The sequence below is a fragment of the Chelonia mydas genome, chromosome 2, assembly GCF_015237465.2.
Source record: "Chelonia mydas isolate rCheMyd1 chromosome 2, rCheMyd1.pri.v2, whole genome shotgun sequence".
NCBI classification, from domain to species: domain Eukaryota; kingdom Metazoa; phylum Chordata; order Testudines; family Cheloniidae; genus Chelonia; species Chelonia mydas.
In genome coordinates this window covers 38258051-38275569 of record NC_057850.1, presented here as the reverse complement: position 1 = coordinate 38275569, position 17519 = coordinate 38258051, and the positions used below count along the sequence as shown (strand labels likewise).

The following is a 17519-nucleotide window of genomic DNA, read 5'->3' as shown; positions in this document are numbered from 1 at the left end:
ATTTCCTACATTACCAGGCCTTTAGGATGCTGCAAATACAGGAAAAAATCCTCCGTAGCCCCGCCAAAGCAAGCCCAGAAACCCAGCTGTGACAATTGCAACTAAAGGGTAGGGGTAGCCAACACAGCACCTGTGGGTCTAAGATGGCTCTAAGAGGGCCATAAGTGATGCGGGAGGAGAGGGTCCCTGTCTCCAGTGAACCTGCCAATGGGAGACTGAAGTAGGTTGAGACTCCCCAGCTCCCCATGGACACACATGGACTCCACGTGTTTCTGGGCAGGTATGAGAGCATGGAGTAGGAGGTGCCTCCTCCTTCCCCTGACAAGGATCCCAAGGAGTAGCCATCCCTCTGCCAGTTCAATCAATGCCCACAGTCAGCCACTGATACATGCACACTCAGTGCTATGGAAAAGCCATGGAGGGACAGTTACAACTGCTCAGTACAGCAATAACTTAAAATGCAAATTACATTGTAATTTAAATTACCCTGGTTGTTTAAATTGCCATTCCTCTCTCTACAGACATATGCTTTATGGTCATGGGAAGTGGTGCTCCCTAAGCAATACTTGGGTCTGCTGTCTTTGGGGCAACGGACATATATTTAAAGGTTTAGATACAATTTGCCCAGTCACAGGATAATTTAGAAGGGAAAAGGAGATCCAAGTTTCTCAAAATGACAGTAAAATGTATATGGCATATTTAAAATGGCTGTATCTTTCTCCCACATCAGTATCCAACAGTCTTATAGGGCCAGGGTCTGAGTTATCGACATTGCTGGTCAGTGGGAGAATAATTAACTTTTTCATTGCACCTGAACTTACAGTGTAAAGCCAGTGAAGAACTCTCACAGGTAAGCAATCTCATTAGCACTCTAAAAATCTATGCAGCAGCTTAACACCAAGGAGGGAGAGTAACTGTATAATCAGGAGTAATAATGGGCTGCAATTAAGAAAAGGAAAAGCTATAAGACTGACAACTGGAAGATCCACTTCTATGACTAAAGTCAATATCCTAAGCTTAGGCTTCAGGATTTGAAATTCTAACCCTCATGGGAGAGGGTAGCAACTGATTTACACATAAACATACGAAAAGAATGATCAGCATTAACAGTAGCTATTTTCAAATAAGAGGTAACATGGGCAGTGAGTAGCAAAGGGGAGACTACGCAAACTGAATATTAATAGAAAAAACTGGGAATGGAATTGATCCTATGAAACAAACTATGCATGGCTAACATTTAAGTCAAGCAATTCCATGGTAACAATTTAAAGCTGGATTTATTGTCCACAACCTCAGATTTCCTTTGCTTGGGGTTGGGGAGACTTGGAAACCCTTTCAGTTCTTCTGTCTTTTTTAAACAGTCTTACATTGAACAAAGATATTACTGAAGGGAAAACACATTTATAACTTACTTGAGCTTGCTTGCATAGTTTAAAAGGCTGAAGGGTTTCTTGGTAGAAAAGTTGATGATAAGCCTGTAGGTCAAACCAAAAGTACGCACTGTTCTTCCACAGCTACAGATGGAAAAAGAATATAAGTTATTACTACCCAATTATCAGGGCTTTATAAAAGCTTGGGTTTCCAATCCAAGTAATTGTTTAGCTCCTTGGGGTCATCATAAATCAAGCTCAATTTAAGATGGTTTTAATCTTCTGTTGCATACTGGCAACAGGACAACATGTTTAATGGCATTGTCACTGCGATATTATATCTTTTATTGTATCCTTTGCATATAATTGGCCATTAAAATTGTTAACGTTACAGTTAACATTTGAAAAGTAACCACATTTTGATGGCGTGAAGCCAGCACTTAAGAAATGTTGATAATGTACGTGCAGAACTTGTGCCATGGTGGGATTGCATTTTGCAGCAATAATCCAGACAATTAAATGTTTTATACTGGGCATATGTTATTGTGACTATATTGTTATTGACTATATTGTTATTATATTTGTTTCTAAGGTATCATATCTTGGCCCCCATTTCATTGAGTCAAACAAAAATATCAAACATCTTTCAGAAGAAGGAGCTAGCTCTTCCCCTCCTCCCCTGACCTCTCTGTTCTAGCCCTTCACTTATGAGGGTTGGGTCACATTTCTCGGGCTAGCTGCTTCATGAGACTGACAGTTAAAGGAATACCTGCTGAAGAGAGGAGTTTTGCTCCATAACCTGTTTGTTACAGACTTGTTTCAGTCAGAGGTCAGGCTGAACACAAGTTCCACAGCTGAAGACACTTGATATAAATGGCTTGATTTTTGGAAGGGAGTGATCACCACAGATCCCATTTACTTCTGTGGGATTTATGGATGCTCATCCTCTTTGAAAAGTCAAGCCAGTTTTATGTAGGTGGCTAAATGTAAATTTAGGATTCTAATTTAAGGCACCCAGGTTTGAAAAATTGTGGCTATTTGTCTCCTGGAGAGCCAAAGGCAGAAGAAAGCATTTCTGGCCACTTCTGCTGCATTCTAGACATCTGTGAGAAATCTATAAGAAACCTGCCAATGGATGGAATGACCACTGCCTACATCCTCATCTTTTTCAAATCCTTCCTAAAGATTCACTGCTTCTGCAAAGCCCACATGCTGACTAGTTCCAACATATTCTCCCTCTACATCCTGCAGCAAGTAGTGGCTTTGCAGACTGCAGAGAAGAAATATAATGATGTTTCCTAGAAGTTCATGGAGCTTCAGTTAACGCTAAAGAACTTTATGCAAATGCTGGATACTTCTGGACATTACTGACACCACAAGGAAGGGGGCGAAAGACTAGCATGTGAAAGAGATTATATTCTAGTAGATATTCTTCTTTCCCCCCCCTTTTTTAAATCTTTCTGCAGGCCAGGATCTCATATGGTTTTTCTGCCAGATGGAAAAGGCAGTTATTCACAATGAATAGTCCCTTTCATCCCTGATGGAACACTCAGACTTCAAATAGGTTTGGGATAGTCAGGTTGAGGCCCATCTTTAGTTCCAAAATATGCATGACCACCCCCCCTTTCTTTCTCCAATTATTTTTTCAGCCTGGCTGCCCTCTGTAGCTTGGTGTTCAGTCAATTATGGAATAAATTATCACAAGGTAAGAAAATACCTCATACCTCATTCCCTGACTTCTCACAGAAGCGTGTGAAGAAGTAGCCTGCTCTGTTCTCCACATAAAGAGACTGCAGCATGCATTCCATTTTAGAACCCCCTAGGACAACACTCTCTGTAGGACTTTTACCCTAGGTTAACAGAACAGCAAGAAATAAAGGTGATTAATTTTTCTTAGATGTCATTATGTTGAAATGGGGTGTTACGCAGACTGTTCAGCTGACATCTTCACTCCAGTCAACCAGATTTTACGTTATATTACACATACAATTGGTGCGCGGAGGTCACCTAGTCCATCCCCCTGTGTTGAGGCAGGACCCACAATACCTAGGCCATCACTGATTGGTGTTTGTTTAACAAGTTCTTAAAAACCTCCAGTGAAGCGGTTTCCACAATCTTCCTTGGTACTTAAATATTCTTAAAGTTAGAACATTTTTCCTAATATCTGAACTAATTCTCCCTTGCTGCAGATTAAGCTGATTACTTCTTGTTCTTCCTTCAAGGATGTGGCAAACAATTTATCATGCTCTTTATAACAGCCCTTAATAGATTTGAAATCTTATCGGATCCCCCTCCATGTTCTTTTCTCAAGACTAAACATGCCCAGTTTTTAAAAATTTTCCTCAGAGGTCAGCTTTTCTAAACCTTTTATCATCTTTATTGCTCTCCTCTAAACTCTCTCCCCAATTTGTCTCATCTTTCTTAAAGCATGATGCCCAAAACTGGACACAATACTCCAGCTGAGGCCTCAGTGCCAAGTAGAGTGGGACAATTACCTCCTGTGTCTTACATACAACGCTCCTGTTAATACATCCCAGAATGATATCAGCCTTTTTTTTGCAACTGCATCACAGTTTTGACTCATTCAGTTTGTGAACTACTACAACCCCCAGCTCCTTTTTCGGCAGTTCTACCATCTAGCTAGTTATTCCCCATTTTGTAGGTGTGCATTTGAGTTTTCTTTCCTAAATGTAGCACTGTGCACTTGTCTTTATTGAATTTCATCGTGTTGATTTCAGACCAATTCATCAAGGTTGTTTTGAATTCTAACCCTGTCCTCCAAACTGCTTGGAACCCCTCCCAATTTAGTGCATCGACAAATTTTATAAGCATGTTCTCCACTCCATTATCCAAGTAATTAATGAAAATGTTGAAGCATACCAGACTGAGGACACACACCCCGCCTCCATGGGTCCCATTTGATATCAAACCATTGATAACAACTCTCAGTACAGTCTTTCAACAAATTGTGCACCCACCTTATAGTAATTTCATCTAGACAGCATTTCCCTTGTTTGTTTATGAAAATATCATGTGGAATTGTGTCAAAAATCTTACTAAAAATTAAAGGAAATCAAATCTGTTGCTTTCCCCCATCCACTAGGCCAGTAACACTGTCAAAGAAGGAAATTAGGTTGGTTTGGCATGCCAGGTGCTTACAAATCGATTGTTTATTAACTTGTTCCAGTAACTTTCCAGGTATCAAAGTATCCAGGAGTATTGTGTAGGACAGGAGAGATTTAAGGGAGAGAGAGTCTATTTTGACATCTCCCTCCTATCCTCCTGCAAAGAATCCCAAGGAAAATGCAGGCCAGTGAGCTGACCCCTGAAGAGCTGAGGAGATATGTGGCAGACTGGTCTCATCCTGTGAGGACACTGGGAGTGGATGAAGGATTGGGGATGGGAGGTTTCTCTCTAAAGATTGCTCAAGAGCAGGTAGGAAAGAAAGAGCAGGGCCTTTTGAGAGAGGGTCTCGTGAGAAAGGGGTCACACAATGGGAAGCCTGATACTCAGCATATGCTCAGTGTGCCCAGCCATTTGATAGCATCATCATCAGCTGGGTGGCAGCAGCAGTGATCCCTTGAGGTCAAGGATGATCTCTTCCACAGATTTTACTCTTTATGGGTCCTTTGGTGACTGAATCCTTGAGACACAAACCCGTTGGCAGACATTGCAGGTGATGTTGGAAGGCAGGGTTGGGCCATGATTGCTGTATGACAGTTGTCTGTCCTTTCTTTTCTGGCATTTTTCTGCAACCAGGGCAAGGCAATTTTTCTTAAAAGTGATCATTCCTTCTCTGACAAGTCTTCACCAGTTAGCCCTGTCCTGAGCTACTGTCTACCAGTGCATGGTATCGATGCCACATCTCTTAATCGTTGTCTTGAGGGTGTCTTTGAAGTGTTTCTTTTGGCCTCCCCATTTCCTTTCTCTTTTGGTGAGTTGGGCGTACAGCAGTTGTTTTGGTAGGCATGCATCAGGCATGCGCGCACATTACCCTCTCTACCTCACCTGGTGCTGGATAATCATGGCCTCAGTACTGAAGGTGTTGGCCTCCATGAGGACAATGACATTAATGTGGCGATCCTTCCACTTTCTTTTGAGGATCTTCTGGAGAAAGTGATAGTGCTGGCTTTCCAGGTGTTTTCTGTAGGTCACCCAAGTCTCACAGGAATAGAGGAGAGTTGGGATTACCACTGAAGTCTAGTGTGTGTTTTGATGTCATGGTTGTTGAACACCCATCAAGACAGTCTGCCAAAGACAAGGCTGGCACAGCGGATTCTGTGCTGAATGTTAACATCTATGGCTGCCCTCTGTGAAAGATGGTGGCCAAGGTAGGCAAGGTTCTTCTCTGGTTTCAGAGTTTCAGTTCTTCTCTGTCAATGTAGAACTTCCTTGCTGGGTCTGATGATTGACCAGGAGCTGGCTGGTGGAGAACTTTTGTTTTTCCAATGTTCAGGGTTAGTCCTACACTTTTTTAAGTTTCAGAGAAGCAGTTAAGGGCTCTTTATAGATCCTTCTTTGAGTGTGCAACTACAGCACAATCATCTTCATACTGGAGTTCACCCACCATCAAAGTAAGTCATTGGGCACTCGTCAAGGATATGCAATGTAGGCTGAAGTTGACTATATCTACCTCATGGGTCATTAGAGAAACCCCATTTGAAGAGTGACTGGCTGCACAATTGCCCTGTGTTGTTCGAAACTGGTTCAGGGATGGCCACAGGTGCCTTGGCAGGTCAAAACCTGGTGGGCAGATGGTTGGGTCAGTGATGAGAGAGTGATTAACGACTGTCATCGCTGGCCACTCATTACACCAAGCAGATTCCACCGTCATGTCCTGTGGTGGCATAAATGACCATAAGGGTCCTTGATAGCCTCCATGAATAACCAAGTGGAGAATAAATGGCTGGGCCTCTCTTCCCCTCAGCCAGAGATAGACTCCTCCAGACAAAAGACAGGGATATACAAATAGAGATATTCAGTTGTGTGAATATTTCCTGAATGTTTGGTTCCCCAATATAAATTTCACTTGACCACAAATATCAGCCTGTTCCACCACCCCTTCTGTTAACTAAACGAGAATACCTTCAGCAAAGGAATAAACAAGAGTACTATCCTAATAAAAGAAAACAGTCCATTAACAGATTAAGGAACTCAATGCACATATGAAAGGTTCAACCATTAGAGTTTATTTCCTGAGCAGTGCCAACATCTCTATGAAAGAACAGGACACCTCTGGAATGTTCAATGGACATGAAGAGTTTGGGATTTATAGTTGTATGTGTGGCATTATTTCTTAATTCTTGGACTTCAAGAAGCAGGAAGCCCTCAAAGCCTCCATCAGTTCAGCAAAAATTAAGAAAACATTCTTCTGTGCACTGGATTCAGGGAGTTGCTTTTGGAGGCAATAATTTTACAAGCCATACAATAAAGTGTAGGAGTGATGAAAAAAAATGTTCCTGATGTATATTTTACTGTTACTGCATATTTTAGGGCCATATTCAAGCTCTCACTTCCACTGATCACTAAAATACTGCCCAAAACTGTACTAAGGTGTGGGAATGTCTCTATTGAAGCATTTATCCATTAACTCACACATAATAATCCTTTTTACTATCACACAAAGAACATTATTATGATTAAAACATAATCATTTATTAGTAGTTACCATACCACAGTATGACACTTACCACCATTATTTCCTAGTCTAAGAATAAAAAAATAGAATAGACCAATGGATACCATAGAGTGGTAACTATGGGTGAGTTCTGGCTTTCTAATAGGGCTGTCAAGCAATTAAAAAAATTAATCGTGATTAATCGTGCGATTAATCGCACTGTTAAACAATAGAATACCATTTATTTAAATATTTTTGGATGTTTTCTACATTTTCAAATATATTGATTTCAATTACAACACAGAATACAGAGTATACAGTGCTCACTTTATGTTTATTTTTATTACAAGTGTTTGCACTGTAAAGACAAAATAAATAGTATTTTTCAATTAACCTAATACAATCTCTTTATCATGAAAGTTGAACCTGCAAATATAGAATTATGTACAAAAAATTGCATTCAAAAATAGAACAATGTAAAATTTTAGAGCTTGCAAGTCCACTCAGTCCTACTTCTTGTTCAGCCAATCACTCAGACAAACAAGTTTGGTTACATTTGCAGGAGATAATTCTGCCTGCTTCCTGTTTACAGTGTCACCTGAAAGTGAGAACAGGTGTTCTCATGGAACTGTTGTAGCCAGCATCGCAAGATATTTATGTGCCAGATGCGCTAAAGATTCATATGTCCCTTCATGCTTCAACCACCATTCCAGAGGAGATGCGTTCATGCTGATGATGGCTTCTGCTCAATAATGATCCGAAGCAGTGCAGACCAACGCATGTTCATTTTCATCATCTGAGTCAGATGCCACCAGCAGAAGGCTGATTTTCTTTTTTGGTGCTTCGGGTTCTGTCGTTTCCGCATCAGAGTGTTTCTCTTTTAAGCCTTCTTAAAGCATGCTCCTCCACACCTCCTCCCTCTCACATTTTGGAAGGCACTTCAGATTCTTAAACCTTGGGTCGAGTGCTGTAGCTATCTTTACAAATCTCACATTGGTACCTGCTTTGCGTTTTGTTAAATCTGCAGTGAAAGTGTTCTTAAAATGAACAACAACATGTGCTGGGTCATCATCCGAGACTGCCATAACATGAAATATATGGCAGAATGTGGGTAAAACAGAGCAGGGGACATACAATTCTCCCGAAAAGAGATCAGTCACAAATGTAATTCACACATTATTTTTTTAACAAGCATCATCAGCATGTAAGCATGTCCTCTGGAATGGTGGCTAAAGCATGAAGGGGCATATGAATGTTTAGCATATCTGGCACGTAAATATCTTGCAACGCCGCTACAAAAGTGCCATGCAAATGCTTGTTCTCATTTTCTGGTGACATTGTAAATAAGAGGACAGCATTATCTTCTGTAAATGTAAACAAACTTGTTTGTCTTAGCGATTGGCTGAACAAGAAGTAGGACTGAGTGGACTTGTAGGCTCTGAAGTTTTACATGGTTTTGTTTTTGAGTGCAGTTATGTAACAAACAAAATCTACATTTGTAAGTTGCACTTTCAGTACAAAGAGATTGCACTACAGTACTTGTAAGAGGTGAATTGAAAAATACTATTTCTTCTGTTTATCATTTTTACAGTACAAATATTTGTAATCAAAATATACCCTTTGATTTCAATTACAACACAGAATACAAGATATATATGAAAATGTAGAAAAACATCCAAAGTATTTCATAAATTTCAATTGGTATTGTCTTGTTTAACAGTGCGATTAAAACTGCGATTAATGGCGATTAATTTTTTTAATCATGATTAATTTTTTCGAGTTAATCGTGTCAGTTAACTGCCATTAATCGACAGCCCTACTTTCTAATTAAAACATTGCACAAGGTAAAGATATTATCTGTATAATCAGACACATTTTCCAAAATCAGTGGGCGTACCCCCTTTGATTGGTTATACTGTAGAATGAAGTGTCTTCAACCATAGATTCTGGGAAGCCAGGTTCTTCCAGGGCTACTTACTGGGAGCAACTCAGCATAGGTGTATTTTCTATCTGTCTGGGACTTCAGGCGTTTTGTATCCTCAGTAACAGCTGAGAGACGAGTCATGTTGCTTCCCACTGATTTTGGCCTGGATCCACAAAGAAACAAAAATGTTTGATAATTGCTTAAGAAAAGATTAGGAATGTTTAGTTTAGAGAGGAAACAAATAAGAGGGGACATGATGTAGGCGTAACAAAATAATAAATGGTATAGAGAAGATAAATTGAGCATTACTATTTAGCCTGTCTTCTTATAGAAGGAACAAATAAAAATTAAATGAAATTGAAAGGCAACAGATTTAAAACTAAGTTAGAGAAAATATTTTTTTACATAACACATAATTAACCTGTGGAACTCCTCCCCACAAGTTATCATGGAGGCCAAGTGCTTAGAAGGATTTAAAAAAGATATGTATGTGCCCAGTCAGAACACTGACAGTTACATCAGAAAGGATAATAAGTGTTGCTCATCTAAATAAACCTGTTCATCTAGGCTTCCATCAGCCCCTGCATACTTCCCTGGACAAAGCCCTCATGCTCCTGGGCACAGGCAAACCACTAACAGCTAGAGGTTAGGAAGAAATTTCCACTACAGGCAGATTAAATCATAACTGTGCTCTTGTGAGTGGATTATTGTATTAAATTAGTGGGCAATGGAAAAGTTGCATTCCGTGAAAACAATGAGTATCTTATGACTTTTGTAAAACCATGTTAAATAGGTGAGAAGTATGGGATTTATAGATAATACACAAGAGATTTTTGCACCTACCTGTTTCTACTAACATCAGGTTTACTGGTTACACTGTAGAAATCATCCCGTATGATGGTTTCACTTCGTGGCAGGGTAGCTGACAATAATCTGGTAGCTCTCTTAGAAGATAAATTCATCACATTTGTTTTTAATAAGGTTGTGGGTGAGCTGGTTTCATTTCTCTAAAGGAATAGAAAAATAGAACAACTCAGTAATAAATTTTCCCATCTTTGTTCTTTCTGATGCCCTCCAATTAAAGGTTTCTATTGACATCAGGGACTTTCTTTCCAATCACAATATTGAAAGTACGTTCAAGCTTTTTCCATCATCCTTTAATAACTACAAAGCATTAAAAGTTGCTAGCAGAGGGCAATATTTCACCTCCATCTTTACATAAAATTCCAATTGACGTCAGTGGGATTTCTGCAAATGGAATGAAGGTACAGGAGAATATGGCATATCTTGTTTAACATGACCCATATTAAACAAATCACCTAAACAATCAAGATCCTTCAATTTTAATGTAACCTTTTTTGTCTTTGTAGCTCCTGATTCCAGATTTGATCCAGAAGACATGGAAACTACAAAACACAGCAGATAGACATTGCACAGGGAAGCAGACAACTTGTGTAGGGGGAAGCTGTACATCATTATACTATTCACCATAAGGGGTAAATGTGGGCACATACGGGGGCACACACAGTGCAGATGCAATCTACTAGTCCTTTCTTTACCCAGTGGTGGCACCTGCTCATCTAGACTTCCACCACCCCCTGCATACTTTCCTGGACAAAGCCCTTTTGCTCAAACCTTGCTCACAGGACCAGGATTTTGTTCCTTTTGAACTCTAAGGATGCTGATGAAAATGAATGGCAGCAGATGAATGTCCTCTAGTTTACAAATCAGTTGAGATGTTCAAAGAATAACTTAGAATTATGAACGTTTTGCACAGCTCTGACAAAACCTGAGACCACACAAAGCTCACCTAGTTTCAGGCTTTCCTATAAATTCAGTTATCTGAAGCTAGGTTCCCAGAAAGTTTTGCTAAAATGCAAAACTCTTCCAAGCAAATCTGGACCAGTTTAGGGCTATGCAATGAAACTGCACTATGTATGAGTTTGAAATGAAAACAGGTGAAAATTTGTTTGTTTCCATTAAGACTGTGAGTTCATTCAAAATCCAGACTCAGCGGGTATCTCAAAGGATCCAAGCCCACGTCATTAAAAACAACAACCAGAAAAATGTTTGTATAAATCCCTATAAAGTGAAATCAAGAAGTTTCATGAAATTTTAATTAAACAGCTGAAGCCATTTGCAGTAACATCAGGCCACGAAGATTAATTTAGACCATAATGAACCATCTATCGTCATTAATTACTTTTTTAATATACATAGATATTAAAATTGCATTCCAAAAATTATTCCAATAAAAATATTAGAGATGGGTTTGAACTCACCCCTAAATCAGAGCATCCTTTATCCTTGGGAGTATTTGAAATCTGAACTGTGATCTGGATTCACAATTTGTAAATAGCTCCTATCTTGAGACCTGATCCTGAGTGTTGCTGAGTACATGCAAATTCCATTGAAGTGACCTCTCATATTCAGGCCCTTTGTGATGAGCTGAGTCAAGAACCCTGATCTCGCAATGTACAAATTCTAGTATATTAAAAATCCATATCTAGATCTGAGTTTTGTAGCTTGATACCATCTCTAGAAAAAATATCACAGATGGCTGTTCTGACTAAACAACTATGATCTGAGAGACAGTGGGCCAGATTCTGCTCTCCGTTACGCTAGTAAGTATGTATCCAAAGTAACTTAATTGAAACCAGTGGAATTACTCCAGATTTACACCAGGATACTAGAGAGCAGAATCTTGCCTTCTAGCTCTTATGTAACTCAATGAAATTTGAAATTTTCAGCTAAAATCTGCTCTCAGGTATATCCTTGTGGCCCACTGACATCAATGGAGTTGTCAGGGTGTAACTGTGAACAGAAATTGACCTGCAGTTTGAATGGGAGCTACTGTACACAACACAGTAGCATTCTACTGCATTTTACACATAGATTTTGGATGAGACAAGCTTAGATTAACTAGATCTGACTCTAAATTGACTCAAGGAATGAGGACGAAATCCATGTCCCTTTTAATTCAATAGAACTTTTGCTGTTAACTTCTGAGGGTCCTTATCATGCCTACCTGAGGATGGGAAGGTGCTAACCTTGGAATACAAGATTTAGCTCGCAGTGGCAACAATGTCACCATTTGTGGGTAAGGATCAATATCTGTCCTTGGTCTCTCGTGAGAGGTGTGCCACTGCTTCAACTTTGCACTGGCAGTTTGTATTGCAGCTGTATGAGTGACACAAAATCTGGGACCCCTGCAGGGGGGGAAATACATACAAGTAGAATTTATTCAAAACACAAACTATTGGACTAATGTGACATTTACTACATCAATGTATGGTGCTATTAATAACCAGAGTTAAAGATCAGACAACATAAAAGATAAATTTACCTCTTACACTACTCTAAATATAAAAGTGACCTATTGCCTAAATTATGTTAGGGTTCTAAATGGCAAAGTATAATACAGCTGCTTTTGTTTACGAGACTGCAATTTACATTCAATCTAACAATCTATGTCTAGTCTATAAAAGAGAATGGAGCCATGAGACACCCAAACTACAACTCCCATGAGGCACTGTGGTAGCATGAAGTAATTTGGTAGCCTTAGTTCATGAATGCAGATTTTCACTTTGGGGGTGGGGGTGGGGGGTGAGGAGGAAATGAAAAAGAATATGGCTGATTATGCTTTGCAAACTAGGTTAGAATCTGCATAATCTACTACAGCAGAAGGAGAACAATTAATATGAAGACAAATGATTTACTGTGAAGTCCTTGAGAGAACAGCCTTTGTAAATCAAAGCTAAATAAATAATAGTATTCAGCTCTGTATAACACTTTTAATGCTCAGATCTCAAAGTGCTTTACAATACAAGCAAATATAATTATCCACATTTAAACTTTTAGCAGCAGTGCAGTAAGCAGGCTTTCAAAGTTACAGCAAGACAGCTATTAATATTCTGTATAACAGAGGTCCAACAGTAAATTGTCAGGGCCAAACTCTGCATAGATTTATATCATGTGCAACACCAGCGACTTTAGATGGGCTGTACAGGATGTAGTTTAATATAGAGTTTGACCTTGAGTCTCAGATCTCTCAAACAAAAATTCACAGGGCCAGGATCTGCTATCTCTTATGCTAACACTAGCTCCATGGGGTTGTACTAGAGTAAATGAGGTCAGAATTTCCCTCACAACTTTAGCAGATTGGGGTCAAAGTAAAAGGAAGTAAACTCTACAAAAACAATGGCTTCACCAAAGAGTTCATCTTCGGTTATCCCTACCAGTAAAGAAGTAAAGGTTTCACTACTTCAGGCTGAATCCATTTTAGGTGTCTTGTATTCCACTGGTCTCCAAGTAGCAGGTCCAGTTTGAATAAGACTTCTGAGTTGAGAAAATAATCTCCACTGCTCACGAGATAGAGTTTTTTCATTTTATCAAGCTGTCTTGAGTCAAAGAAAATATATACATATATTAGACCCTGCACATAAATTAATAGATTCCAAGGGCAGAAGGGACCAGTGTGATAATCTAGTCTGATCTCCTGTATAGCACAGGCCATAAGCTTCGCCAAAATGATTTAAAAATTGTCAATATTGGAGAATCTACCACAACCCTTGTTAAATTTTTCCAATGGTTAATTACCATCACTGTTAAAAATTTAAACCTTATTTCCAATCTGAATTTGTCTAGCTTCAACTTCCACCCATTGGACCACATTATCCCTTTCTCTGCTAGATTGAAGAGCCCATTATCAAATATTTGTTTCCCCACGTAGGTACGTATAAGGTACATCTATGTAGCATGTAAGTACAGACACTGCACACCCAGATAGCATGGGTACATAGGTGCTGGAACAATTTTTATAGTGGGGTACTGAGAGCCATTGAACCAAACTGTAAACCCTATATATGACGGAAACCACTTCAAGCCAGGAGGTGCTACTGCACCCCCAGCACCCCTAGTTCCAGCACCTCTGCATGGGTATAAATAGCAGTGTAGACAGTGAGCCACAGCTTAGGCAAGCAGAGTAGAGAAGAGTGCCCTACATGTCTGAACCCCCAGGGTATATACCCTACACGTCTCTCTACATGCTCAAGCAGCAGGGCCGGCTCCAGGCACCAGCAAAACAAGCAGGTGCTTGGGGCAGCACATTTCTAGGGGCGGTGTTCCAGCGCCGGCCATGCCGCCCCAGCTCGCCCCCGCTCCGCCTTCCGCTCCGCCTCCGCCTGCTCTCCTGAGCTCGCCGCCACCGCTCCGCTTCTCCCCCCTCCTGCGCAGCAAGCCTGGGAGGGAGGGAAGAGAAGCCGAGCGGCAGTGCACTCGGGGGAGGCAGTGCTGGTGGAGCTGAGGTAAGCTGGGGCATGGAGCGGTTCCTCTACCCTCCCCCCGTTACTTCCGGCGCTCCCCCCAAACCTCGCTCACCTCTGCTCCGCCTGCTCCCCTGAACGCGCTGCCTCTCCCTCGCCTGAGAGGGAGGGGGGAGAAGCGGAGCGGCAGCGTGTTCAGGGGAGCAGGCAGAGCGGAGGTGAGATAGGGCAGGGGGTTGCGGGGGTGGGGGAGCCGCAGAAAGCAATGGGGGGGAGGAGGCGGGGCCAGAGATTTGGGGAAAGGGTTGGGGTGGGGCGGAGTTGGGGCAGAACCGGGGGTGGGACACGAAAAAAAAGCCGGGGCGGCCAAAAAATTTTTTGCTTGGAGCGGCAAAAATCCTAGAGCCGGCCCTGCCAAGCAGAGCCTCCTGTGTCTATAGTGCTATTTTTACCAGTGGAGTGTCCTGCTGTCTACTCACTGCTGGAGCCTTTCCCCAGCACCGGCGAAAGGTTCTGGCAGCTCCCTGATGCCAGAGCCTTTCTCCAGGATGCGTAGCTACACACCACAGTGACAAGTATGGATGCAGCTTGCCTTTCACTGTGGCACGTGGCCACACTTGTAGTCCCTGTGTTCTGCATGCTGCCATAATCATGTCACCCCTTAACCTTCTCTTTGTTAAACTAAATAAATTGAACTCCTCAAGTGTAACAATAAAAGGCATGTTTTCTAATCCTTTAATCATTTTCCTGGCTCTCCTCTGAATCCTTTCCAATTTATCAACATCCTTCTTGAATTATTGACAGCAGAACTGGACACTATTCCAGGGGTGGTGACACCAGGGCCAAATACAGAGGTAACATAACCTCTTTGTTTTGTGACAGTCTATACTATTATAGTCACCACTTTTACAAGACTGTGATAAATTTTGTACAAGTATGCCTTGTGGGGTATAATTTGAAAACTCATAACCTGCTGAATATAATTGACCTGGTAAAATATAACTTTACATTCAATGTCGATATACATAAGTTTCGACTATATAACATTGCTGTAACATACTCCAAGTTTAGGAAAAGTAGGCCCAAACCAGTACCACAGGAATAAAGGACAGACCAACACCCCAGCCAGGTTCTAAAGAGCTATCACCTGCTTACACAGCCATTCTCCGGTAGGGGGAAGGTATGAATAAGAAATTTATATTTCATCACAGGGCCGGTTCAAACCTCAAGTCCACAAAAGACTGTTTTTCACCTTCACCCCAGCTGGGGGTAATCCTCAAAGAGGGGAGAGTAGTATAAGAATGAGAGACAGTGGCTTCCACGTCACCCCTTTCTCTTCCCATCTCTACTCCCAGCAGCTACAATGCTTGAAAGACAAAAAGGAAACATCTTTAAACTGGGAGAGGGGCCTCGGCTGGAAGGCTTTTCAATACAGACTGTTGTATATGGTGAGACAAAACCCCTTTGTTTTTAAATTCACATAGCTTGTTAAATTAGGTATTAGCTTGCGTTTTATTCTTTTATTTTCTTTTTATAACCAATCCTGATTTAATGCATCAGCACTTGTAATCCCTTAAAATCCATCTTCTTGTAGTTAATAAATCTATCTTATTGTTTTATCTGAACCAGTGTTTTTGGATTAAAGTGTGTGGGAAACTCCATTTGCGATAACAAGGTTGATGCATGATCATTTTCCTTTGATGAAATGGCAGACTTTCTAGGCTCCGGGCCCTGACTTTTGTTTTTGCTGGTAAGTGCCCGCTCCTCTCCACCTCCTTCCCCTGATGTGAGTGGTGGGCGGGACCTCACAAATAGAGTTCAGGGACAGGTTTGCTGAGTTGGAAAAATGAAGCAGGGCATGGCTGGCAGTAACTGAAGGGGGGAGGGAAAGGAAGAACAGAAGTATGGATAGTCTTATAAGAAGAGGGGAAGAGTCAATGGAGATACCCAGAGTTCAGAGCCCCAGGAGGATACAGGATGACTTGCAGAAGATTGCAAGGGAGAATAAAAGACAAAAAGACTTGCAGCCAGAAAGAACAGGCAGACGGCTGAGAACAGGCAGACGGCGATGGCTGAGACACACCATCACCAGGAAAAGGCAGGTTTACATGACTGGTGACTCCTACTAAGAAGAACAGACAGGTCTGTCCCCAGAGCGGATTCGGAGAACAGAAGGGTGTGCTGTCTGCCGGGAGCTAAGATATGGGATGTGGACCTGAAGCTGAAGAGGATCCTAATGTGAGCAGGAAAGAATCTGCTGATTATCCTTCATGTGGGAACAAATGACACAGCTAGATTCTTGCTGGAACATACCCATGGAGACTATGCCAGGCTGGGGAATACACTTAAGGAAATGGAGGCTCAGATGATCTTCAGTGGGATTTTGCCTGTCCCTAGAGGAGGAGAATGAAGGTAAGACTAGATTATGATGATCAATAGATGGCTCAGACAGTGATGCTAGAAGGAGGGCTTTGGGATGTTTGACCACTGGGAGGCATTCATGGACAGAGGACAGTTCTCATGGGATGGACTCATCCTGAGTAGGGAGGGAAACAGACTTCACGGATGGAAGATGACACAACTCATTACAAGAACTTTAAACTAGAAACTCAGGGGAGACCATTGGGAGATGCTCATGTAATTTCCATGACTGATTTTAAGTTTGAGCGGGAGGAAAATCAAGTAAGAAAGGATATAGCAATGGAGAAAGGAACAGCAGTGGGTAGGAGAATGGGCATTAAGAGGAAGGATAGTGCTGATACCAGTCAGGTAGGTGATATTGGCAGTAAAATGACTGTACCCAATTGGGCAAGGAATGTGGGCGAAGCCAAGCTGCAATAGTTAAGATGTCTGTACACCAATGCAAGGAGTCTGGGTAACAAAATGGAGGAAGTAGAACTATTGGTGCAGGAAGTGAAACCAGATATTATAGGGATAACAGAAACATGGTGGAATAGTAATAATAGTAATTCTGGAATAGTAATTCTGACTGGAGTACAGGTATTGAAGGGTCTGTGCTGTTCAGGAAATACAGAAATAAAGGCAAAGGTGTTGGAGTAGCATTGTATATTAATGATGAGGTAGACTGTAAAGAAATTAGAAGTGATGGAATGGATAAGACAGTCATTTTGGGCCAAAATCACTTTGAGGAAGAAAGCTATTAGAGGTTCCCCTAATATATGCTTGTGGTCTGCTACAGACCACTAGGATCCAATTTGGATATGGACCTCTTTTTTTTTTTTAATGAAATAAACACTACTGGGAATTGTCTGATTATGGGAGAATTTAACTTCCCACATGTAGATTGGAGGACAAGTGCTACTAATAACAGTAGGGCCCAGATT

The 17519-nt window shown here is 41.2% G+C and overlaps 1 protein-coding gene across 1 annotated transcript in view; it reads right to left on the bottom strand.

Moving 5' to 3' along the window:
• Window positions 1-17519, bottom strand: part of RGS22 (regulator of G protein signaling 22) — a 104543-nt gene that overhangs the window by 45895 nt on the left and 41129 nt on the right. The window contains exons 10-15 of the mRNA XM_043539287.1: window positions 13150-13311; window positions 11940-12120; window positions 9755-9918; window positions 8966-9074; window positions 3095-3220; window positions 1413-1514 (exon numbers count right to left, since the gene is read on the bottom strand). Coding sequence (XP_043395222.1) covers window positions 1413-1514; window positions 3095-3220; window positions 8966-9074; window positions 9755-9918; window positions 11940-12120; window positions 13150-13311 — 844 coding nt within the window. The remainder of the gene's footprint in view (window positions 1-1412; window positions 1515-3094; window positions 3221-8965; window positions 9075-9754; window positions 9919-11939; window positions 12121-13149; window positions 13312-17519) is intronic.